At 44.6% G+C, this 25,136-nt stretch overlaps 2 protein-coding genes across 2 annotated transcripts in view; one reads left to right on the top strand and one right to left on the bottom strand.

Annotated features, from left to right (window-relative positions):
* Positions 1–11,343, top strand: part of LOC140398717 (sterile alpha motif domain-containing protein 14-like) — a 141,993-nt gene extending 130,650 nt beyond the window's left edge. Inside the window, exon 10 of the mRNA XM_072487733.1 lies at positions 6,679–11,343. Coding sequence (XP_072343834.1) covers positions 6,679–6,840 — 162 coding nt within the window. The 3' untranslated portion in view covers positions 6,841–11,343. The remainder of the gene's footprint in view (positions 1–6,678) is intronic.
* Positions 1–25,136, bottom strand: part of LOC140398454 (sterile alpha motif domain-containing protein 14-like) — a 495,360-nt gene that overhangs the window by 291,237 nt on the left and 178,987 nt on the right. The gene's annotated exons all lie outside the window — the stretch shown is intronic.

Raw genomic sequence — 25,136 nt, forward strand, 5'->3', positions numbered from 1 at the left:
GTTGAGGGAGCGAGGGCTTTTCTCACTGGTGCGATGAAGGCAGAGAGGTGACTTGATAGAGGTGTACAAGGTGATGAGAGGCATGGATAGAGTGGATAACCAGAGACTTTTCCCCAGGGTGGAAATGGCTGTCACGAGGCAATATAATTTTAAGGTGATTGGAGGAAGGTATAGGGGAGATGTCAGAGGTAGGTTCTTTACACACAGAGTGTTGGGCATGTGGAATGCACTGCTAGCAGAGGTGGTGGAGTCAGAGTCATTAGGGACATTTAAGTGACTCTTAGACAGGCACATGGACAGCAGTAATTTGAAGGGGTGTAGGTTAGGTTGATCTTAGATTAGGATAAATGATCGGCACAACATCATGGGCTGAAGGGCCTGTACTGTGCTGTACTGTTCTATGGTCTATGTTCTAGTCTAATAAACCTTCTCTGGACATGCTTCTGACGCATTTACAGCCTTCCTTGAATAAGGAGACTAATCCTGTACAAAGTACTCCAGTTGTGGTGTCACCAGTGTCCTGGACAATTGAAACAACCTCCTTACTTTCATATTCAATTCCCCTCGCAATAAACAATAACATTCGATTATCTTCCTAATTACTTGTTGTACCTGCATACTAGCCTTTTGTGATTCATGCACTTGCGCGCCCAAATCCTTCTGAATCTCAGAGCGCCGCAATCTCTCGGCATTTAGATAATATGGTTCTTTTTTAATTCTTCCTGCCAAAATGCACAATGTCACATTTGCCCACATTATTCTCCATTTGCCAGATCTCTGCCACTTACTTAACCCAGTTATACCCTTTTCACAACTTGCTTCAATACTAACAAGAGAATTTAGCTACCACACCTTCTCTCCTTTCATCCAAGTCATTGATATAAATTGTAAAAGATTGAGGCCCCAGCACTGGTCCCTGTGACACATCACTTGTTATCTTGCCAACCAGAAAAATACACATTTATGACCACCCTCTGTTTCCGTTTAGCTAGCCAATTTTCTATCCATGCCAATACGTTAACCAATACACTATGAGCTTTTATTTTCCTTAATATCCTGTGATGTGGCACCTTATCAAATGCCTTCTGGAATCCTAGTACAGTGCATTCACTTGTTCCCCTTTATCCACAGCACTCCACAGATTCCTTCAAATTCCAATAAATTGACTAAATATGATTTCCGTTTCACAAAACCATGTTGACTCTGCCTGAATCTTTTGAATGTTTCTAAGTGGTCTGCCATAACGTCTTTAATAATAGCTTACAACATTTTTCCAATATTGAGAGATTAATTAACAAAGCATCTGGGATCTTGGGATTCATAACTTTGGGCATTGAGTATGAAAGCAGGACAGTTATGCTGAACCTTTATTAAGCTCTAATTGGGCCCAAACTAGAGTATTGCACACAATCCTGGTCTCCAGACTTTAGGAAAGATGTAAGGGTCATTGAGAGGGTGCAGAGGAAGGTCCCAGAGTGGTTCCAGGGATGAGGTATATTAGCTGCAAGGTTAGGTTGGAAAGGCTGAGGGTTGTTCTTCTTGGAGCAATGGGGAGATTTGATAGAGGTCTACAAGATTATGACAGATTTGTTTTGCACAGAAAAACTGTTCCCATTAGCTGACAGTACAAGGACTAAAGCTTGGACAAGAGGTGCACATAAATGTGAGGGGGACTTTCTAGACAGCAAATGGTAATGACTTTGAACTCACTGTCCATGAGGATGGTGGAAGCAGAGATGATCAATGCTTTTAAAAGTAAGTTCAATCTGAATTTGAGGGAAATAAGCTTGCATGGGTTTGGAGCTAGCACAGGGGAATGTGGCAGGCTGATTGCTCTATCCAGCATTGGAATGGATATGAAGGACTGAATAACCTTCTTCTGTGCCGTAATGACTCTATGATTCTCAATGACTCCATAAGCTGTGAGGCACTCAATGCTTCAGTCGAAAGTGGCAGATATTCTGTTAATGAAGATAGAGACCCTCTGAAGATAGCTCAACCTCAATATTGATGGCTCTGAATAGCCCTTTGAGGAACCTACCAGCAATGCCAAAACTTAGTGTTGTTCATTCCTACCCCTACAGTCTCTGTACCACTACCATTGTGATTAGCAGTATGTTGAGTTGGGAAAGTGGAGAAATGGTCAGCGTTTTGAGCCCTGCCTCCCCTGTGGCATTTAAGTGCTGTTGGCTTGTCAGAAGAAAAATAATCAGAGGGTTGCACTCATTGATAATCTTTCCCAACCTATTTTCCATGCTCCATCCCTTTGAAACCAGGCAGTTAAACAAAAGAAAATCCACCCCCAAGTATCCAAATATTATTCAGGATTATGAAATGTACTGGTTAGACCAATCATGGAAAACAAGTGTGGATTTCCTACCCCCTGCTCCAAATGAAGGAGCGCTTGTTGCAAACCGCCAGCCTGCAAGCCTTGATTTCCCATCCATTCATTTAAGCAGATGGTTAACATCTGGAGCTTGCAAATTCTTAACCAATGTTCCCTGCAAACATTGGCCCTCATCAGGAGCAAACATTGCGCCTCAGCAGGATTGACCACTTGGGGAATTAGCCCTATTATGTTCATCAGGGTAGTGTCCTAGGCCCAACCATCTTCAGCTGTTTCATCAATGAGTTTCCTTATAATAATAATAATAATAATCGCTTATTGTCACAAGTAGGCTTCAATGAAGTTACTGGGAAAAGCCCCTAGTCGCCACATTCCGGCGCCTGTTCGGGGAGGCCGGTACGGGAATTGAACCCGCGCTGCGCGCCTTGTTCTGCATTACAAGCCAGCTGTTTAGCCCACTGCGCTAAACCAGCCCCTTCGGACATAAGGTCAAATTTGTTTTCTGATGATTGCACAATGTTCAGCACCATTCATGGCCCCTCAGACACTGAAGTATCAACGTGCAAATGGAGCAAGACCTAACAAAATTTAAACAGAGTCTGTGACGAGCACGTTTAGCCAGGTGTTTCCAAGCGCACACAACGCCGAGAAACACCCCCACTATTGATCGGAACTCTGCTTCAATTCAGGGAGGGAACACCCTGCCGAGGCCACATTTAGTCCCATTTCCTGCCCTGAGGAGCTCCGCTCACCAGAACTCTTCAGTGCAGGAGGAGATTGGGATGCCATCCCTCGTCCACACACATGCAGAGCACAACCGGGCTAAATCCCCAGCGTGGGAAAAATGCAAGCCTGGCAGCTTGGCACTGCTAGCCTCACCCTGCTAGTGCCACCTGGGCACTTTTGCAGTGCCAGGCTGGCACCCAGGAGGGCAGTGCCAAACTGGCAATGCCAGGGTGGTCAGGTGGCACCAGCAGGGGCAAACACCTAGGGCCTCCAATCCCCTGGGAGGCCTTGACAAGTTCCATTTTGTCTGGTCCCCATTTGTGGGGACCAGCACTGAATGGTGCTCACCCAAGGTCTCTGAAGCAAAGTGGTTACATCCCAACGTCTTGGGTAGATCAGGGGCATGCATATTAGAGTGAGACCAGCTGTCTCGCTCTGATATGCAAATTTGCAAAAGAGTGATCCTGCCTACAATGGGCAGGATTCAGTTCTTAACGTCTCTCGTGATCGCGTTAGATCTCATGAGGTGTGGCAAGCCGGGTAGATCCCAGAAGAGGATCTCCCGGCATCTACAGGCCGTGCCGCCTTTCTGGGGCAATGCGGTCGGTAGATCACGCCCCTGGACAATATCCTGGCAAGTGGCATTCATGCACAAGTGCCAGGCAAAGACCATCTCCAGTAAGAGGGAATCAAACCATCACCCCTTGACATTAAATGGCATTACCATCAATGAATACCCCACCATCAACATCCTTGGGGTTACCATTGACCAGATGCTGAACTGGAATAGCTACATAAATACTGTGGCTACAAGAGTAGGCCTGAGGCTAGAAATCCTCCAGTGAGTAACTCACCTCCTGACTCCCCAAGATCTGTCCACCACCTACAAGGCATAAGTCAGGAACGTGATGAAATACTCCCCATTTGCTTTGCCAACGAAGCTCACATCCCGTAAAAAGATAAATAAAAATGCCTGTTCTCTGTTCCACAGAAGTACACGTGAGCAATTGAGAAGGTGCACAGAAGAGCAAAAAAAGAAAGAACTAAGGGGGGTTTCTTGTGAACAGGAAAGTATCACTTGAAGTAAACCTAGGCTGTTGCTTCAAATTAAGCAAAGAATCATAGAATTTAAGTGCAGAAGGGGGCCATTCTGACAATTGAATCTACATCAGCCCCGGAAAGAGCACCCTACCTAGGCCCACATCTCCACCCTACCCCCATAACCCAGCAACCCCACATAATCTTTTTTTGGACATTAGTGTGACCAAGCCACCTAACCTGCACATCTTTGGACTGTGGGAGGAAACCGGATCACCCGGAGGAAACCCATGCAGACATGGGAAGAACGCGCAGACTCCGCACAGACAGTGACTCAAGGCGGGAATCGAACCTGGGACCCTGGCACTGTGAAGCAACAGAGAGGCAGGCCAGTGACCATAGGCATCAAACACTGAGGGGTACATTCAAAACAGATAGTGATTATATAAAGAGTGATAAATGTATAAAGAGTTTAAAATGTACAGGAACAGCTAATAAAAAAACTGTCACTTAACTGGCTGCTCCACTTGAGGAGTTATATCATTCAGCACACTACAGAAAAAGGGCGGGATTCTCCGACTCCCCGCTGGGTTGGAGAATCGCCGGGGGACAGAGTGAATCCGGCCCCGCAGCCCCGACGCGGCTGCCAAATTCTCCGCCGCCGGTTTTGGCGGGGGCGGGAGCAGCCCCCCCGGCGATTCTCCGCCCTGCGATGGGCCGAGCGGCCGCCCGTTTCGGCCGGTCCCGCCGGCGTAAATCAAACCAGGGCTGTACCGGCGGGACCTGGCTCTGCGGGCGGCCTGCAGAGTCCTCGGGGGGGGGGGGGGGGGGGGGGCGCGAGGGGATCTGGCACCCGGGGGGGGGGGGGGGGGGGGCCATGATGGCCTGGCCCACAATCAGGGCCCACCGATCCACAGGCGGGCCTGTGCCGTGGGGGCACGCTTTCCCTTCAAGCCGGCTGCTGTCAACCTCCGCCATGGCCGGAGCGGAGAAGAAACGCCCTGAGCATGCGCTGGGATGACGCCAGCACACGCCGGCGTTCCCGCGCATGCGCCAACTCGCGCCGGCCGGCGGAGGCCCTTCGGCGCCGGTTGGCGCGGTGCCAAGCCAACACCGCTGGCGACGACCTAGCCCCTAAAGGTGCGGAGGATTCCGCACCTTCCGGGCGGCCCGACGCTGGAGTGGTTCACACCACTCCTCACCGCCAGTACAGCCCGCCCCGCCGGGTAGGGGAGAATCCCGCCCAAAGATTAGAGTTTTAAAATGCAATTAGATGCTATGATGGAAGAGTTACATTAATGGAGGGAATAACTGAATCACTTCCTTTTACCCCTGGCGATTTCAAGAATTGCAACATTTTAAAAGATCATGACAGCTCAGCAACCACTTTGAGGATTATTTTAAAAGCAAATTACTGCTTCTGCTGGAATCTGATACAAAAAACAGAAAATATTGGACAATCTCAGCAGGTCTGACAGCATCTGTGGAGAGAGAAGGGAGCCAATGTTTTGAGTCTGGATGACTCTTTGTCAAAGCTGTGGAGAACTGGAAATAGGGTCAGATTTATACTGTTGTTGGGGGGCATGGAGCAGTGGGACTGGATAGAGGGCTGCCGATAGGTGGAGATTAACAAAGATGTCGTGGACGGAAAGACAAAAGGAATGTAGATGGGGTGATCAAGGCCCAGGAGGGCGCTGATAGTGGTACATAAAGAGGTTGGAATGTTTGAATGGCGGAACAAAGGTGGGCAGTGTGTCAAAGGGCAACTCGAAACAGGGAACAGATGGCCAAAGTGGGGTGGGGGAAGGCGGGACAATGGTGAGGGAAAAATAGATCGATGGAAGAAATGAAAATAAATTGACTGAAATAAAAAAATGGGGTCAAGGTGGAGGAGAGAGTTCACAGTCAGAAGCTGTTGAACTCAATGTTAAGTCCGGAAGGCTGCAACGTGCTTAATGGAAAGATGAGGTGCTGTTCCTCCAGTTTGCGCTGGGCTTCACTGGAACATTGCAGCAGGCCAAAGACGGACATGTGGATGTGAGAAGAGGAGGAGTTGAAATGGCAAGCGACTGGAAAGTCTGGTTCCTGCTTACGGATCCCATTTTTATTTCCAGCAATTTATTTTCATTTCTTCCAATGATCTATTTTTCCCTCACCGTTGGCCTGCTTCACCCCACCCCACCCCACTCGGGCCATCTGTTCCCTGTTCCTAGTTGCCCCTTGACACACTGCTTACTTTTGTTCTGCCATCCACACATCCTGATCTCTTCCTGTGCCACTTTCAGCACCCTTCTTATTTGCCATTTATATTCCTTTTGTCTTTCTGTCTACCATATCTTTGTTAATCTCCACCTATTGTCAGGTGGCCCTCTATCCAGTCCCACTGCTCCATGCCCCCTTACAACAGTATAAATCTGACCCTATTTCCAGTTCTGCCCAGCATTGACAAAGAGTCATCCAGACTCGAGATGTTGGCTCCCTTCTCTCTCCCCGGATGCTGTCAGACCTGCTGAGATTGTCCAGTATTTTCTGATTGTGTTGAGGATTATTTTGTTTTTCCTGCACAGGCTTTGGGAGTCATCAACTCGCAGGATCGAGCTACAATCAAAAAGAAAATTAAAGACATGAACGCAGCAGTCGAAAAAGAAAGAAAAGCCTTGGGGAAACTGGAAAAACAGATGGAGAAACAGAAGAGAAAGGAACAGGAACAGTTGCAGAAAAAGAGTTAAACTGGGAAGAATGACCAGGTGTCAGCACATCTAAACATTTGTCTCCAGTTCTTCAGAGATTAAAACATGAGCAACAAGAAGAAATGCAAGGAGTCGATGGATCAAACTGAACATTGTATATCAGGTCTGTTTGTGGGATTTGTGAAGTGCAGTTCAACTTCACACTCACACTGTTCAGGTCTGTAATGGCAACCTCTCGCATTAAAAAGAAGTAATATTTCACAATGCAGGCAGACTTTTCCTTAGTCAGTGGACTGCCACAGAAAACCATGCTGCATTTACTCGTAACTGAATCCATCCTGGGTCAGACAGAGAGGAAGTCAGGATAATCTATGTTTTTTTGAAAAAAATAGACCTAACTTCTGAAAATAGAATATTCCTCAGTTTTGAAGTCACTTACAGGAGTGATTCTGAGTCCACTTGTATCACAGTTTACTTTGAAAGTAACAGAAATGGAGAAGAATATGAAAAATGTCCTTTAAAAATGGAAGAAACTAAAAATTTGCTCTGCCGTTGAGTTGTCAAAAAAATGCATTTTAATGATTAAAGCAGCTATCAGAAGGACAAGGGAGAACTGAGGATTAATGTGCCTGTGTTGGAAATATTGCCGCTGTTTATGCACAATTTTCTCTAAAGCAGAATTCTTCCACAATCTAGGTTGTAAAGAGGGCCTCAGTTGATCGAGTGAGTTTGCCAGCAACCGCGCTGTGAGGGCAGAAGAACATTGCATAAATGTATGGTTGGAATGTACGTAATGTGAATTGGGACTGAAGAAAAAGAGCTAGACAATGGGATGCACTTGGTACCTTGCCATTTATTGAGCAATGTCTTCCTGTAATAGACTGTCCTGGAGAGCAACATGCAGTATAATGGAGATAAACTGTGTTTTCAGAAGATCTCATTCCGTGCATGTAGTTGTGCAAAATATTCAGGACGTTCGAGTGAGTTCATTGATTAAAGGTTGAAATTAATCCAAAGATCTAGGAGGTGATGAACATGGTTCAGTGTAATAAATAAGAGCACCAGTTACGTGACCTTAAAAAAAAAAAATTCCGGCTTGTATTTAACAAGTTAAAACATGACAAGTCGCCTAAAATATTGGTGGTGTGGATGTGTTTTGCGTGTTGCAAATGTAGCCAGTGTTTTAAATCCAAACTGTGACACATGGTAGGACCTGCCAAATATCGTGGTTATGATTTAAAGAGAATTATCGAACGCTGTGCAATACTAAACCTGCAAGAGACTACTGCTGAATATTTTCATAGTGGCTCTGATTGTAGATTCAGGGAATTATTGAGAAGAAAGAAAAATCAACTGATTTCTTTTCAGTGGTAGCTCCAACTTATTGTAAATTGTACATGCCTTTAACCTCTTTGCGAAATCTAGCAACCCTCCCCCACAATTTATTTTCTGCCCCGCAAGGCCATTTTTTCTGTCCCTGCTGTGCATTTTGGGAAATATAGAATTAGAATAGACAGTTTTGATAGAATTACAATGAGTAAAATACGGATTTTTAACTAAGGCTTCACACACATGCCAATATATAGCATGGCTGCACGAAAGCACAAATGGGTCAAAATGACACCGCCTCTGGCAGAAATATATCACAGGGAGAAATGCAGTGTCATTTTTCACCTTCAATTCAGCGTTACAAGCCAGAATTTGCCAGCAACACATAGGTTAAAGCACTTAGGACAGGATTTTGTTTGAATGAATTGGTTGAAATTTGCACTTCTCTTGACAGGTATAAGTCCCTGTAAGTTTTAGGTAGGTTATCAAATCTATGACAGTTTTTGATTTAATATAATCCTAGGATGGCAATATTTGTTTTGTAAAATATATTTTGGGATATGCTGGTGAAAAACTCATTTATGGGATTTTTATGTGTGACTTGGAGTTTACATAGATGCAAGGTTATTGAAATATAGTACGTTGACTGGGATTCTACAGAAATTATTGGACACTCGTATTTGGGTACTGGCGATGCCAGCAAAGCCTTTGAATTTTGTCATCTGACATTGAGGGAAGATACTGGGGGCCTGTAAACAACTGATAGCCCCTGTGCCTGCATGGTGACTAGATGTTTCAGATGGTTTCTAACATGCTAGACAGTAATTTGGACATACTGAATTCTCCCTCTGTGTACCCGAACAGGCGCCGGAATGTGGCGACTAGGGGCTATTCACAGTAACTTCATTGCAGTGTTAATTTGAGCCGACTTGTGACAATAAAGATTATTATTATAAAAAATATTTGAGCAAATGTAGGTGGCTGCTGCCTGGCTCTAAAGGGCTGAATGGAGTCAATAGTGTGACTCAGGGCACCGGGACTGCTGAGCCTTCAACCTAGAACCCAATACCGCTGATCTGGGAGGTTAACATATCGTCGGCTCATTTAAATGTTTTAGTGGCGCTTGCAGCTGCCCAGTGAGCAAAACAGTCGGACCCAAGTGTTGGAGACCAGCAAGGATGGAAGAGCTGCTGACTACCCGTTAAGCACTTCCAGTCTTTCCCAGGGTACGTTGATCTGGATACAACAATGGCCCACCGAAGGCCAAAGAAGAGTACCGATATATAGAAGGTTAGCCTGAATTGGAAGGGGAGGGCCATACTACAGGCATTATGGTGTTGAAATTCCCTGCTGCCTTTACTGTGCATCTGAAATGCTGCCTAAGTGGTTCAGCTGTACCATGAAGGGGACTGCTAATTTATAGCATAATTGGGTTCAAATTGAGTCTATTGCATGGAAGGTACAATGGCTCTCTGAGTGCCATAGATCCTTGGCTGGGGGACACATTTTGTGTCATAGATACACAAAGTACGCAGCAAAACTAAGTACCTCATAATGTGAACAGTTGGAACCCATTAGGAATTAACGTTATGGTCACTAAATATATTATCCATCCTATTCTATTGTTTCAACTGTTTTCCTTCCAGATTAACTGTCACATATTCAAACTCGTAGGATATCGCAGAAAGTTTATTTTTTCCAGCATTCATTTTTAATAGAAATGAAACTTTCATTGACCACATTTGTACTGATTTTAAGATGAGGTCAGTTAAGTGGCAAAATGATCTTCTTGGAGCTTAATTCACGATCCGCACAAAACCTCCAAGCTGTTATCTGTCAACCCTCAGCAGCATATGCTAAAAAAAATCACTTGCTTCAGTCTGGTTCTCCACCTTGCATGCATATTAATGCTGAGCTGAAACAATGGAAGGGTCAGTGACCTCTTCTTCAGCAAAGTGGTGTCTACATGATTAACTATGCGAGGCTGTGAAATAATGAAAGCAATGCATCATATCTGAAGATTCATTAAAATGTAAGTCCAGAACTTTATCAGACTGTGATAAGTAGAATCAGAATACTGAACAGGATATGTAGATAAATCATTGCTGGGTTTAACAATTTTATTTTATTTTAGCTCCTGTCTAATCTGTATTCTAAAAGCAGAATCAGGCACCTTTTGAGACCTGCACGATAACAAGAAATGTAGCTTACCTCAAAAGCACACATGTCTAATGTGTCATTTTTAACAGTTAAATATAAACTGTGGCCATTAAAACAATCACAGAATTTCTCGTATTGAATTTACAAACAAAGGTTTTCAGTACATTCATGGAATCTTAAATAAGAATTTTGTAGGTCCCACCAAACATATTTTGCACTTTTTTGAATTACCTCATTTCCCCCACGATGTGGACTGGAAGACAAAGATTGAAGGCAAACTAATTTCTCACGCGGGTCTGAATCATTGTTCAGTCAGCAGATGCCAAATTTATCACTTCAGTAATCAATTTCTCAGCACATCTAGATTATTGCTGCTTTGTTAATTCAGTCGATGGCAACCAAGAAGAAACATGTTAGGTTCAAGTTTCAGTGCATTCTAGCTCATGATGCCTTACGACGTTGTTCATTTTGAGCAAGAACGTTTCATACAAACATTTCGAACACGTACAAAAAGTCGCAATCTTGAAAAATATCCACAGCTTCAGAGTTGGTTGGTTCATTCTATCTGAATGAAAAACCATCCTCTATCTTTTAAAATATGAGCGAGGCCTATCATGAAACATCTGCAAATATAGTTTAATTCAGAAAATGTATTTCACCGAGTATTCAGAGGAGAGCTTTAGAAGATTGCAGAACCAAAGAGTACCTAGTTTGCAGCATTTTATGACTTGATAAATATTTTTTGGCGTATTTTTAAAAGAATTAGTCAGAGACAACATCATATCATTCATTCTGGAATCACAAATTCCCTCATGCAAAGGGCCTGTAACTATTCACAGCAACTTGTGAACATAATGCAGCATGACAAGAGTTGTCAGTAGTGAGTCAGCTTTTGCTGTGTATTTTTGTCTTTGTACAGGGATGTTCTTTCTATGCTGTGTGAATCGACTGGTCCTTTGTGATCCCTTTGTCCAGCTTGCAAGTACCCCTGTACCAACAGCTATACTTGTAGATCCTCTCTTATGTGCCCGAAAATAAACTTGCTGATCATTATACCAGGCTTTTAATTGCTACGCAGTTGTCCTCCACTGCCGTTGGTAAGGACTTATCATTTTTCTTTTTCGCCATCGGCAAGGTTGCCTACCGAGATGTAACTGGAATTGACGTCCATCCTGCAGCTAGATTTTGACTGGGAAAAGAAAAGTTTACATTTTTGGTGAACATTTGCAATTTTGCACTAATTTATCTACCACCAAAGTGGGCAATGCATTAAGCATGCATGTATCTTATTTTAATGATAGTATTAACCAGTACAGACCACAAATATAAGATATGCATCAGTAAGCATGCCATAGCTGTGCTAGTTATGATTCTCACTGTCCTTAACACATCTGTGAACTAGCTGTGAAATGAAATGAAAATCGCTTATTATCACAAGTAGGCTTCAAATGAAGTTATTGTGAAAAGCCCCTAGTCGCCACATTCCAGCACCTGTTCGGGGAGGCTGGTACTGGAATTGAACCCGCGCTGCTGGCCTGCCATGGTCTGCTTGAAAAGCCAGCTATTTAGCCCTGTGCTAAACCAGCTGTAACGTACTAGTGGTTAGAGATACAGAAAAGATTAGGATTTTATATTTTACAGTGGACACTTGCTAGCTACAGCTTCAAATGGGTAGCACAGTGGGTGGGTAGCACTGTTGCTTCACAGCTCCAGGTTCCCAGGTTCGATTCCCGGCTTGGGTCATGGTCTCTGTGGAGTCTGCACGTTCTCCCTGTGTCTGGGTGGGTTTCCTCCAGGTGCTCCGGTTTCCTGCCACAAGTCCCGAAAGACGCACTGTTGGGTCATTTGGACATTCTTAATTCTCCCTGTGTACCCGAACAGGCACCGGAATGTTGCGACTCGGGCTTTTCACAGTAACTTTATTGCAGTGTTAATGTAAGATTGTGACAATAAAGATTATTAGTATTCTAAATAGCCCAGTTGAAAATCTCACTGATGTGTACACAGACAGCATTGCATGCTGTTATTAGCAGTTTTGTAGTAATTTGTGGGCACTCTTGCGAAGATGTAAAAAAATCTTATGAAAATTCAAAAAGGAGGGTAATTAAACACCTTTGCTTTTGAGGAAATGGAAACCTGTGGCAAAACATTTCCCCATTGCTTTTCCTGTGCTGCCGAATAAGATGCAGCACGGAATTTCAATCCCAGGTTTGTGCTGAGTTAGCTGATCTCAGCTTCAACTGCAGCTACTCTTACCAACTTTTACAGATGCACCATGGAAAGTATCCTATCTGCCTGCATCACAGCCTGGTATGGCAACTGCTCGGCCCAAGACCGCAAGAAACTTCAGAGAGTCGTGAACACAGCCCAACCCATCACACAAACCTGCCTACCATCCATTGACTCCATCTACACCTCCCGCTGCCTGGGGAAAGTGGGCAGCATAATCAAAGACCCCTCCCACCCAGTTTACTCACTCTTCCAACTTCTTTCATCGGGCAGGAGGTGCAAAAGTCTGAGAACACGCACAAAAACAGCTTCTTCCCCGCTGTTACCAGACTCCTAAACGACCCTCTTATGGACTGACCTGATTAACACTACACCCCTGTATGCTTCACCCGATGCTGGTGTTATGTAGTTACATTGTGTACCTTGTGTTGCCCTATTATGTATTTTCTTTTCTTTTCTTTTCATGTACTTAATGATCTGTTGAGCTGCTCGCAGAAAAATACTTTTCACTGTACCTCGGTACACGTGACAATAAACAAACAAACGAAAACAGAAAAAAGGAGACGATATATAATTGACCACACTGCTGTAGAGCAGGAAAGAAAATCTACTTGGTGTTCCTGGTTTCAAATGTTAGCTGCTGCTGAAACATTTCTATGTGCAAATATCGGGTGAGAATGGGATTGGCTGAAACATGCGCCCGCATGCCCCTGCCATACCCATCCTGCTGACAGTTATTGCTTAAGTTCACCGAAGATTCATTGCTTGGGCACTGAAGGGCAACAAGTATTAATACATACCCAGTCTAAGCCAATGCCTTCAGGAGATGAGGGGAGGAGAATGCTGACGGCACATGTTCCTCAAAAGACATCCAGAGGATCAGTCAGCTTGGGAAAAGCACACCCGGTGACGATGGACTGAAGGTGAACTTTTCTAACAGCAATGGGAAAGTGGGTGATGAAGTTGGTTGAGTTTAATTAATGTTATATTAAGCAGGCTTAAGATTTATACTAAACCTAGAGCTTGCAATAGGCATCAGACAGCCATGATGGAATATCACAAATATGTCATAGGTGGCGCTATTGCACACATCTTGAAAGCTGGCAGAACATTTAGTTCAGGAGATTCTACCATGTGGGTGTGTCCTTTTGAAGAGGCCTGTGAAACCTCAGCATTTTGGCCATCCTTTCCCATGACATTGCTTTGCCAGGACCTGTACTAAATATATAGCTTCGCCTCACGGTTTTCTCTTTGGCAATGCACAGCCCCAGTGTAAACAAATTGCCTGACCACCAAGTTACAATCCCTGGAACTGAATTTCATATCTTAATGAACTATCCTAAGGTGGGAAGCAAAACAACCAAAATGCAACACCATCAAGTGCCATTTCCTTTCTGCCGTCATTTATGCTGTATATTTTAAGCCTTTCATTGGCGACTAGTGATTATGCAAATATGCAGAGTATGAAATCAATGCTGCTTATTCCTTAGATGACTATTTTTAAAATTATTTTTGATGTATGTTCAGTTTAACTTATTTTTACTGTTTTTGTTCATTCCTACGTATTTGCACTTTTTACTTATGTGTAATTCTTCCACTGAATGGGAAGATTTAAAGATGTGATTTGTTACTGTGTACTCAAACAATGGAAGGCGGCATTCTGTTGAAATCTGAATGCCAGTTTGTGTTGGTAAAGGCTTTAATGACAAAAGCTCAGGATTGTGAAATTATAGAAAATGTGGTCTCTTTGATCCTTGTGGGCTGGCAAACATTCCTCTGAGGTTTTCAGGCTCCCCATTTATGTTTTTGTTTCTGGGACACAAGGTCTGTGTCTGCCCAGCCTACTACCCCATCCTTCACTGGTTTTGTCCCCATTCACCAACCTCCCCATTCCCACAGAGAGGCATAGAAAATGAAAATGAAGTCACATTATTAGCTATTGCTCCAGGAATCCATCTAACAGCTTCTTTTCTTTTTTACCTCCTGTTCCACGAGTCTATCCTCTGGGAAAAGTAAGGTTTGTGGACATCGAAGCCCACTTGATGCAGCCCTTTGATGCAGCCCCTATCTCTCCTCAAACATACTGCTCGCATGTTGTTCATGCTTTTATTAATCTTACATATCTGGGAGAGAATCCACACAGAAGTGGCTGGATTCTCCGTTACCCCAGACCCGTGTTTCTCGGCGGCACGCCGTTCCCTGGTGGCGCGATTCTCTACTTCCGCCACTTGTGAATGGGATTTCACATTGATGCCAACCCACACCGATGGGAAACCAGCGGGTGCGGATGCACTGCAGGCGGGAACAGTGAATCACAATGGCTGGAGAATTCTGGCCCATGGGCTGGATTCTCCATTATTGACACTATGTCCCCACGCCAGCGCCAAAATGGTGGAGTGTTACTCCTGAGATTCCTGCAAAAAGTGAAACGAATTCCCAGCCCTGCAGGGAATTTCGCCCCGGCGTGAATCTCGCAGCTTTTGCTGCAAATACGGCCCCTCACACTTCCAGGTCAGAGGCCGTGCATGTGTACGGCAGCGGCCTCCAGCGGCTGCACCGTGCTCCATGGCGGATTTGGACCGCGGAGCCAGACCCAAGAAAGAAACCCCTTGATTGGCCGCGTACCCAACCCTCAAACCCCGCATATTAATGCCCCGTCCACCAAAAGCCCCCCCCCCCCCGGTCTCAGATCTGCCTGCCCACGACCAGGGCGAATGCGGTACATGCGAGCTTCCCGACCAGCAATAGCAGGTTAGTTCCATGCCGGCGGGAACTCGGCCGGTTGGGAGCGGAGGATTGCTGAGCGGGCCTCTGGCAATGGCCCCCTGGCAGCGCGGCATACTCCCCGGTGGTGCTGATTTGTGGTGCCCGTAGAATCGTCAAACTGGCGCCAGGGCTGATTACGGCGTCAAACTGGATTCTCCGGCCCGGCGCCAACCCCGATATCAGCATCGGGCTGCAGAGAATCCAGCCCTGCCTTTGGTGGGACAAAAATAATTGTTACCAATGTCCATGTTAAGGGCACTGTGTCTATTAGAATGTTTCTCTAGAGACCTGGGGCGAAATTCTCCCGAAATGGCGCGATGTCCGCTGACTGGCGCCCAAAACGGCACCAATCAGACGGGCATCGCGCCGCCCCAAAGGTGCGGAATGTTCCGCATCTTTGGGGGCCGAGCCCCAACATTGAGGGGCTAGGCCGGCGCCAGAGGAATTTCCGCCCCGCCAGCTGGCGGAAACGGCCTTTGTTGCCCCGCCAGCTGGCGCGGAAATGACATCCCCGGGCGGCGCATGCGCGGGAGCGTCAGCGGCCGCTGACAGTTTCCCACGCATGCGCAGTGGAGGGAGTCTCTTCTGCCTCCGCTATGGCGGAGACCGTGGCGGAGGCGGAAGGGAAAGAGTGCCCCCACGGCACAGGCCCGCCCACGGATCGGTGGGCCCCGATCGCGGGCCAGGCCACCGTGGGGGCACCCCCCGGGGCCAGATCGCCCTGCGCCCCCCCCCCAGGACCCCGGAGCCCGCCCACGCCACCTTGTCCCGCTGTTCAAAAGGTGGTTTAATCCACGCCGGCGGGACAGGCAATTTATTGGCGGGACTTCAGCCCATCCGGGCCGGAGAATCGAGCGGGGGGGGGGCACGCCAACCGGCGCGGCGCGATTCCCGCCCCGCCGAATCTCTGGTGCCGGAGACTTCGGCAACCGGCGGGGGCGGGATTCACGCCCCCGGCGGGGGGTCGGAGAATGACGCCCCTGCTGTCTGACTAAGGAGATGAATGATTGCAGTAATAGCCTTAATATCTACACTGAAGTTGCAATGTGTCAGTTGCATAACAGCTGATATCAGGAATTTCTGTGAAGAATGCCCCCTTTAATGAAAAAAACAGCAAAATAATTTCAAATTCCCAGTGGTTCAAGCTGCAGTTCAGACTGGCCATGTTTTTAATTTGATATCTTTAAATTTCTGCAGCTACATGCACTGCCAAAATAAATACACTGCACAAAAAACTCAAGGGTGCAATTACTGACTGCATGACTTGGATAGCCAATGAGGGTAGATTAACTCCTCTCTCTATCTCTCTCTGTTTGATTACAGTATAAAATTCCTACTGTTAATAGTTTTGTAGCCTGAAACAATTGTAATGGCTGTTGGGAATTACGTATACAAACTCTGTAGTCTCAGGGTTGCTAGGGTTTTGCGTGCAAATGTATTAGATCTTTTTTTGAAAAAGATGGAAGTACGGGTATTGGTTGTGACAGGTCTTATGTTAGCACATGTTATATCAATGTTAAAATTGCTTTAACAATCTTCTGGATTGTTGCCCACTGAGTCACTCGGGAGTGATTAGCAGACGCAAAGGAGATAACTTCAAAGTGATTACTCGCTCTGCTGTCCAAGCTCAAAGGTGTTTTGGGTTATCTGTTTGTCCAAAATTCAATTAAAATGGTATAATGTGACTGGTTTTGTAATGAAAGCAGTTTGTTTGCAAATGGATTTAGAATATTGATGTGTTTGTGTTAAATTGAATAACGTTATTGACTACCTTATTTACTTAAATTTGATTTCACTGTGTTATGGAATCTAAGATGTCTATGTTTCAATTATCAATTGACCCATATTTTGTTAGAATTATTACTGATAAACTGGAATAGTTGACAAGCTGAATTTCCAGGGAGGAAACTACACAGGACTCTCAATTAAAACATTACGGTCATTTTATATGATGGATTCGGAGCCCGGAAGTGCAGAAGGTTTTAGTTTAGACAGGCATCATAATCAGCGCAGGCTTGGAGGGCTGAAGGTTCTGTTCCTGTGCTATAATGTTCTTTCTTCTTTCTTTCCTCCTCCTGTGCATTGAGCTGTACGAGATCCGTATGAAGCAGATAAACTGATAAAGATTTGAAGAATGTCCCTCATGATACATATTTTGACATCCTTCTTCTAACACAATTAAGTGAATGATTATTATTCAAAACATCATCTTACGATTTAAATAGGAATCATACAACCTGGGTCTGGAAACAGAGAATAAGTGTTTGTGTTTCATACAAACACTGATACACTTTTCATCATTTTACATCTTACACCATTCTCTGTTTTGTAAAGCACCCTTTGGGGCTGAGCATGTATCTGAATACATATACTTAAGTGGTCTACATTTACAAGCATAACCCTCTGATGAAGGTGATTCTGCGTGTTAGTTAGAACATGCTTAGCCCAGCATATTGCATTATCTTTAAATTTCTATATTAAGTTATTACTTCAGGTAATCCACTCAGCATCATGGGCATGAAGGAAGTGCAATAATTATTATGCTTTGCAATGAATTTTGCATATTTTGAAGGTATGTAACTTATATGAATAAAATTACCTGTACAAAACCTCAATCTTTTGAAGCACAGTGATTAAAATTGTGTGTAATGCACCCTCTAGACTATATATTTTTTGGTTTGAATTTAGGATCAGTGTTTTTGAACAGAGTATAATGTTTGGAATTTTGCTAAATTTGTATTTCCTGACATGCAGAGACCCTCATTCAGTGCATTGAACCAAGAAGAACTTTTAATGTCTTGCAATCTCTGTTCTCCTTGTGGCACCTTGTGGCAGTGTATTCCTTGAATCTAATAAGCAGTCCACTCTCTTTTTAAATCTAAAGTTTTATAAATTCTTAATATTTGCTTTCAACATAGGGAAACCAATTTTTGAAATCTTCCTTGTAAATCTTACTGAGGAAATATTTGCATGAATCAAAAAGGAAAATATCGTTCTTCAGATCTGATCATTCCAGATTCAGTTGCTAATTTGGGACATCAGCTGTTATCAGTTAAAGCAGTACATTATAATCATGGTAATTAACCTCAGAGCCCATTGTTCAGGAAGGAGAAGAAATCAATCAGGAGCTTCTGTACCTGATCAATTTTTAGACCTCAATTTTATGAACTTGTGATCCTCTGGGATCTCATTCGCCCAACTTGGAAGCAATTTTACAGTGTGGTGGGCAGGGCTCCTGGGGAGGGCGGAAAGCCCACCTTTGCCCCAATTAAAGCTCTTAGATGGTGACTTAATTACTTTTCATGCCCAGCCCCATATTCCAGGCTATGGGTAGATCACGGATAAAGGTGGGGGAATAGAAAAATGTAACTATCTTAACCTTGGAAGACTTGATTGGGTGGTGGCTCTCCAAGGCAAGGCTTCCACCTAAATGAGGACTAAGACACACCTGCTGCCAATCAACGCTTTTTAGAACGTAAAATGGCACCAGGCTTATCGGACCTGGTGGGGACGTATTCCCCGCTGACTCTCCACTTGGTGGGGGCTGAGCCCCCGCCTTCCAAAAAATTCCTAAAGTGGAGAGCATCACAAACTTACCCTAATCCAGCCCTCGCCCAATAGCCACACTTTCAGAAGTGGTTGCTGAATGGGACATGACCATGGATACTCTTTTCCCTCCCAAACCAGGCATATGAAGCAATTGTAGAGGACATATTACAGCCCTACATGAGACTGGTCAATGCAGCACAGTCTGGGGATTAAACTGGAGACCTTTTTAGCTGAATGCTCCGAAAACTCCCCACCCTGTCAATGATCCCAATCAGTACTGGTTCAGTTTGAAGGATATCCTGTGTCACATGTGTCTGCTGTCATGATTGTAATGTTCTTGTCGGATGGCCTGATTTATATCACAAGAACACTTGTAGCTAAAGCTATAAATGATTTATTAACATTAACTGTGGGTGAATTATTTACAAAACAACAGATGAATAACAGTATGATCATGCACAAGCAACCTCTCTCTCCAGCTCCCTCCAACCAGTCTCAGGGGTCACCTGACTCTAACATTCACTTATATACTAAGAGACTCCTAGTGGTCAGTCGGTAAATTACAACACAACCATGATATCACCACATCCCCTTTCCTTTGAAGGAATAAATTAGTACATTATCATCAGTATATTTACATGTGATATCATTTGCCTGTGAGTCTAACAGTGTTAGCTTTTAAATTCTTATTTAAAAACTGGTTTAACAAATATATATATATATCGTTAAACCAGTTTAAAATAAAAACAATAATACTGTTAGACTCACAGGCAAATTATATCACATGTAAATATACTGATGATAATGTATTAATTTCTTCCTTCAATATATATATATATATATATATACAACAAGAACAGCAAGCATAGTGTGTACAAATAGTCCAAATCTACCAATTGAGTCGATCAGGATTTCTTCTGACTCTGGTTGATCTTCTCAAAGTTTGACCTTGCTGCTCAGAACTTGTAGATTCAATGTTCTCCATGACATTCTCATGCTCAGGAACTGCTGAACCATCTGACAATGCAGCTGATGTTGATTCTGACGTAGATTCGTCATCCATCACATTATTGTGAAAGTCTTCCCTGGTTTTCAAGAGTGCGTGACGATTTCCTCTTTAAACCAATCTATCTACTGTCTGTACAGTGTAGGAACGAGGTGCTCCTTCTTCAAATATATTGGCTTTTCTCGCCCAATTGCCTGAATCGTCTACTCTCACAATGTCATCACTACTCAGAGGTGGTAATGTTCTAGACACTCTATCATAGAACTGCTTTTGTTTTGCTTTAATGTTTTGCATTTCCTGCAGTACCAATGCATTCTCCTCCTTTCCCAGGTATGGAAGTGTGGTACACAACCTTCTAATCATGAGTAACTCTGCTGGCGATTTACCATGTGACAATGGTGACGCTCTGTAACTCAATAGTGCGAGATATGGATCAGATTGGCTGTCCATTGCTTTCTTCAACAATTGTTGAACGATATGTATACCTTTTTTGGCTTTTACATTGGCTTGAGGGTACAACAGACTCGAAGTGATGTGATTGAAATCATACGTGATTGCAAATTGTTGCCGCTCTTTACAGTTAAAATTAGAACCATTGTCAGTCACGATGACTTGCGGAATTCTGTGTCCAGCACAAATTGACTTGGTATGCAGTATTAAACTACTTGCCATTATGCTTGACAGTAGAGCAATTTCGAGATAGTTTGAAAAAGAGTCTATGATCATTAAATAATGTTTCCTTGTAGGTGAAAGAGATCCATAGCTACTTTCTGCCATGGTGCCGTAGGTAAATCATATATTTGCATAGGTTCTCTTGTTTGCTTGCAATGATACGTCGGTGACATTGTAGCACAGTGGTTAGCACTGTTGCTTCACAACGCCAGGGTCCTAGGTTCGATTCCCAGCTTGGATCACTGTCTGTGATGAGTCTACACGTTCTCTCTGTGTCTGCATGGGTTACCTCCGGGTACTCCCGTTTCCTCCCACAAGTCCCGAAAAATGTGCTTATTAGATGAATTGGACATTCTGAATTCTCCCTCGAGTGTACCTGAACAGGCATCATAATGTGGCGACTGGGGGATTCATAAAATCATAGAATTTACAGTGCAGAAGGAGGCTATTCGGCCTATTGAGTCTACACCGGCCCTTGGAAAGAGCACCCCACTTAAGCCCATGGCTCCACCCCATCCCTGTAACCCCTGAACTCAGTATCCCCACCCAACATTAAGGCAATTTAGCATGGCCAATCCACCTAACCTGGACATCTTTGGACTGTGGGAGGAAACCGGAGCACCCGGAGGAAACCCACGCAGACACGGGGAGAACGTGCCGACTCCGCACAGACAGTGACCCAAGCCCAGAATCGAACCTGGGACCCAGGAGCTGTGAAGCAACTGTGCTAACCATTGTGCTACTGTGTCACAATAACTTCATTGTAGTGTTAATGTAAGCCTACTTGTGACAATAAATATTATTATATTTTTATTATATATTATATGTATCCTCTTTAGTACATCCTTGCGAAGAGATTGAAGTAGAATTATACTGTTCAAACAAAGCACCACTCCATTAATGATACTGAGTTCATATCTTATATTGCAGAACTCCATAAGTTGACCTCTAGGCCAGTGTGAGTTGATGTTCCTCATCACCTCTTGAAGAGTTTGATCCTTCTTGGATCTCATGTAGTTTTGTATCTGATACGGGTAGTAGTGTGGAAATAAGATTAACATGCAAACCTACATCTTCAGCAATTTCACGACGAATACTTTGTATCGTCGCATTCGATAATGCACCTGCTAAGAAAAAATATTTGCTGGCGTGTCGATGAGATTGAAGTCATAGCGTTGTAACTTCATCATCAACCTCTGAATGCATGGAGACATCTCGCTGAAATTTTGTTTGATGATGTTAATCAAAGGACAATGATCTGTCTGAACTGTGAAAGTTGGAAGCCCAGACACATAGCCGTGGAATTTCTCCAAGCCTACAGCCAAACCTAGGCATTCTTTTTCAATTTGAGCATTCCTCTGCTCTGTTGTCGTCATGGATCCTGATGCATATGTGACTGGTTTCCAATCGTCATGCTCGAGTTGCAGAAGAACTGCTCCCAGACCATCTTTGGTCGCATCTGTTGCCACTTTAATCTGCTTAGATGGGTCAAAAATATGTGAGAACCTGCGTGGTGGTTAGTGAAGTCTTGAGATTCTTCCACTCTTGCTCACGTTGCTCAGTCCAAATGAAATCTGCTGTCTTGTGCAGGAGATGACGCAGATGTGTTGTTTTTGCTGACAGGTTTGGAATGAATTTCCTTATAAAATTGGTCATACCCATCACTCTTGACATGGTTTTCTTGTCGTGTGGTTTTGGCATGTTGAGAATTGCTTAGATTTTGTCCTTGTCAGGTTCAATGCCATGCGGCGAGAGCTTGTCACCTAGGAACGTGACCTCAGTTACTCCAAATTGGCACTTTTGCTTATTGAGCTTCAGCCCATTTCTCCTGACACCCCTTAGAATTTTAAGCAACCTCGTCTTGTGCTCTTCTATGGTTGAGTCCCAAATGATGATATAATCCACGTACACACGTACACCTTCGATGCCTTCGATTATGTGCTCCATGGCAAGATGAAAAAATTATGCCAAACAGCATTCTCAGAAAGCAATACTGTCCAAATGGCGTATGAAAAGTGCAGTATTTTGTACGTTGTTCCTCTAGCTTTAGTTGCCAGAAACCCTGAGATGCATCAAGTTTTGTAAAGAATTGTGCACCAGCCATCTCAGATGTGATTGCCTCACGTTTTGGTATTTGATAAAGTTCTCTTTTGATATTCTCGCTAAGATCTTTAGGATCTGTGCATGTGCGAATATCGCCATTCCTTTTCTTTACGCAAACAATGGAGTTTACCCAGTCGGTAGGTTCTTCTATCTTACTGATTACTTTTAATTTTGTCATTCTGTCTAGCTCCTTTTTGAGGCAGTCCCAAAGAGGTGCAGGTACTCTTCTTGGGTATGTATTGCAGGTTTTGCATCTTTTTTGAGTTGTATCCTCTAGGTGAATGATAGTGTACCAAAACCTGTGAACACATCGCTGAATTTGCGGATAATGTTCTCAGAATTGTCGGAGTGCTGATCCAATCCTTTGTGGTTGCTATATACCAACTGCACTAGACCTAATTCTTCACAGGACTGATCACCTAATAGTGAATCCAAACCCTCGGATAAAATGCAGAATGGGATGGAATAAGTTGTATTCTTCACCACCACACTCAGGTCACAAGCACCATAACATTTAATACTTGAACCATTATAATCTTTCAGAGATATTTTGTGATTTCTTCTAATCGACAGATTTTTAGATTTTTAAGATCAGTCATGCTGATTACATTGGCTTTGGCACCAGTGTCTAACTTCAATTGGACCACTGTACTGTTCACTTCGAGTGGTAGCAGCCATTTGTCCTCATCAAGCACATTTATTTTAAATGGAGTATCAGTTTGCATATTTTAAGTGCTAGAGAATTTTTTGATTCTCCAAAAGATTATTCTTCTCTGTTATTACTCCAACAAACAATGATGTTTCATCACTGGAGACTCTGGGCTGGATTCTCCAAAAATTGGGCTATGACCCCATGGCGGCGTAAAAACGCTGGCATTTCACCCCAGACTTCCCTTAAATTTTTTTACAGCTATTCACTTACCTTGGAGGGCCCTGGAGTGCTTCTCGCAGCTTTAGCTGCGGATACGGGCCTCCGCACGTCCGGTTGCGGGTCCGCGAATGCGCATGACGGCGGCCTCCAGCGGCCGCGCCGAACACGATGGCGGACTCAGCCGGCGGACCTGGACCAACAAAGAAGGTCCCAACGATGGTTCCCGCGCTGCTCGATCTAACCCGCCTGATCGACGCATAAGGCCCCCCCCCCCCAGTACTTCACCCCCCGCTACCCAACCGGCCAGATGTGGTTAGAATCACGCTGTCGGGAATTCGGCCAGTCGGGATCAGAACATCGCTGGGCGGGTCTCTGACAATGGCCCCCCCCCAAGCTGCACTGCGTAAATCACGCGCGAACGATTCTTCGGGGACTGGAGAATTGCGGGGAGGGTCCGGGCCGATTCACGTGTAAAAGTGGATTCTCCGCCCCCGCTCCAAACGCGGTTTCGGCACGGGGCTGCGGAGAATCCAGCCCACATGTCTTACACTGAGCTGACTGATCTGTGGTTGAGCTTAGAGTAATAATTTTGAGCAAAGTGATTTTCTTTTCCTTTGCATCTGGAACAAAACTTGCCAAACGCTGAACATTGCCATAATTTATACCTTTGATCACACCTTTTACACAGAAATACTTTGCCCTGATCTTTAACCTGTTTGTTGGTGTGCGAGGAGCTGCAGGAACTTTCCATCCTTTTTATGGAGGTTTCACGCCTTTTTGGGAAAAAGGGCAGCAACCGGAGTGCTTCCCTCTAAGAAGACGCCGCCATTATTGAGAAACATTTTAGAATGTTGTGCTGCTAGCTTGTGGGCGTGACAAATCTTTTTTTTAATAAAATATCTTTATTCAAACAAAGAAACAAGAACATAAGAACACCACCCACAAGGATTATACATTACATGGAATTTCCCCAAACTACAATAACCCCCCATATAACAATAAAAACACAAATAGGAAAACACCCTAACCTAACCCAAACGCCACCCCAGAAGGAACCGCCCCCCCCCCCCCCACCCGCTGCTGCTGACCTCCTCCTAACGCTCCGTGAGAAAATCTAGGAACGGTTGCCACCGCCTGAAGAACCCGTGCACAGAACCTCGCAAGGTAAACTTTATCCTCTCCAGCTTGATGAACCCTGCCACATCATTAATCCAGGCTTCCACACTTTGGGGCTTCACATCTTTCCATAGTAGCAAAATCCTCCGCCGGGCTACCAGGGACGCAAAGGCCAGAATTCCGGCCTCTTTCGCCTCCTGCACTCCCGGCTCGTCCAATACCCCAAATAATGCTACCCCCCAGCTCGGCTTGACCCGGGCGTTCACCGCCTTGGACATAGTCCTCGCAAAGCCCCTCCAAAACCAATCTAGCGCTGGGCATGACCAGAACATATGGGCGTAATATGCTGGGCTCCCTGAGCACCTCCCACATCTGTCCTCCACCCCAAAGAACCTACTCAACCTCACCCCTGTCATATGCGCTCTGTGAACAACTTTAAACTGTATCAGGCTGAGCCTGGCGCAAGAGAAGGAAGAATTAACCCTACTCAGGGCATCAGCCCACAGACCCTCATCTATCTCCTCCCCGAGCTCC

Source organism: Scyliorhinus torazame, chromosome 21 (genome assembly GCF_047496885.1).
Source record: "Scyliorhinus torazame isolate Kashiwa2021f chromosome 21, sScyTor2.1, whole genome shotgun sequence".
In the NCBI taxonomy this organism is placed as follows: domain Eukaryota; kingdom Metazoa; phylum Chordata; class Chondrichthyes; order Carcharhiniformes; family Scyliorhinidae; genus Scyliorhinus; species Scyliorhinus torazame.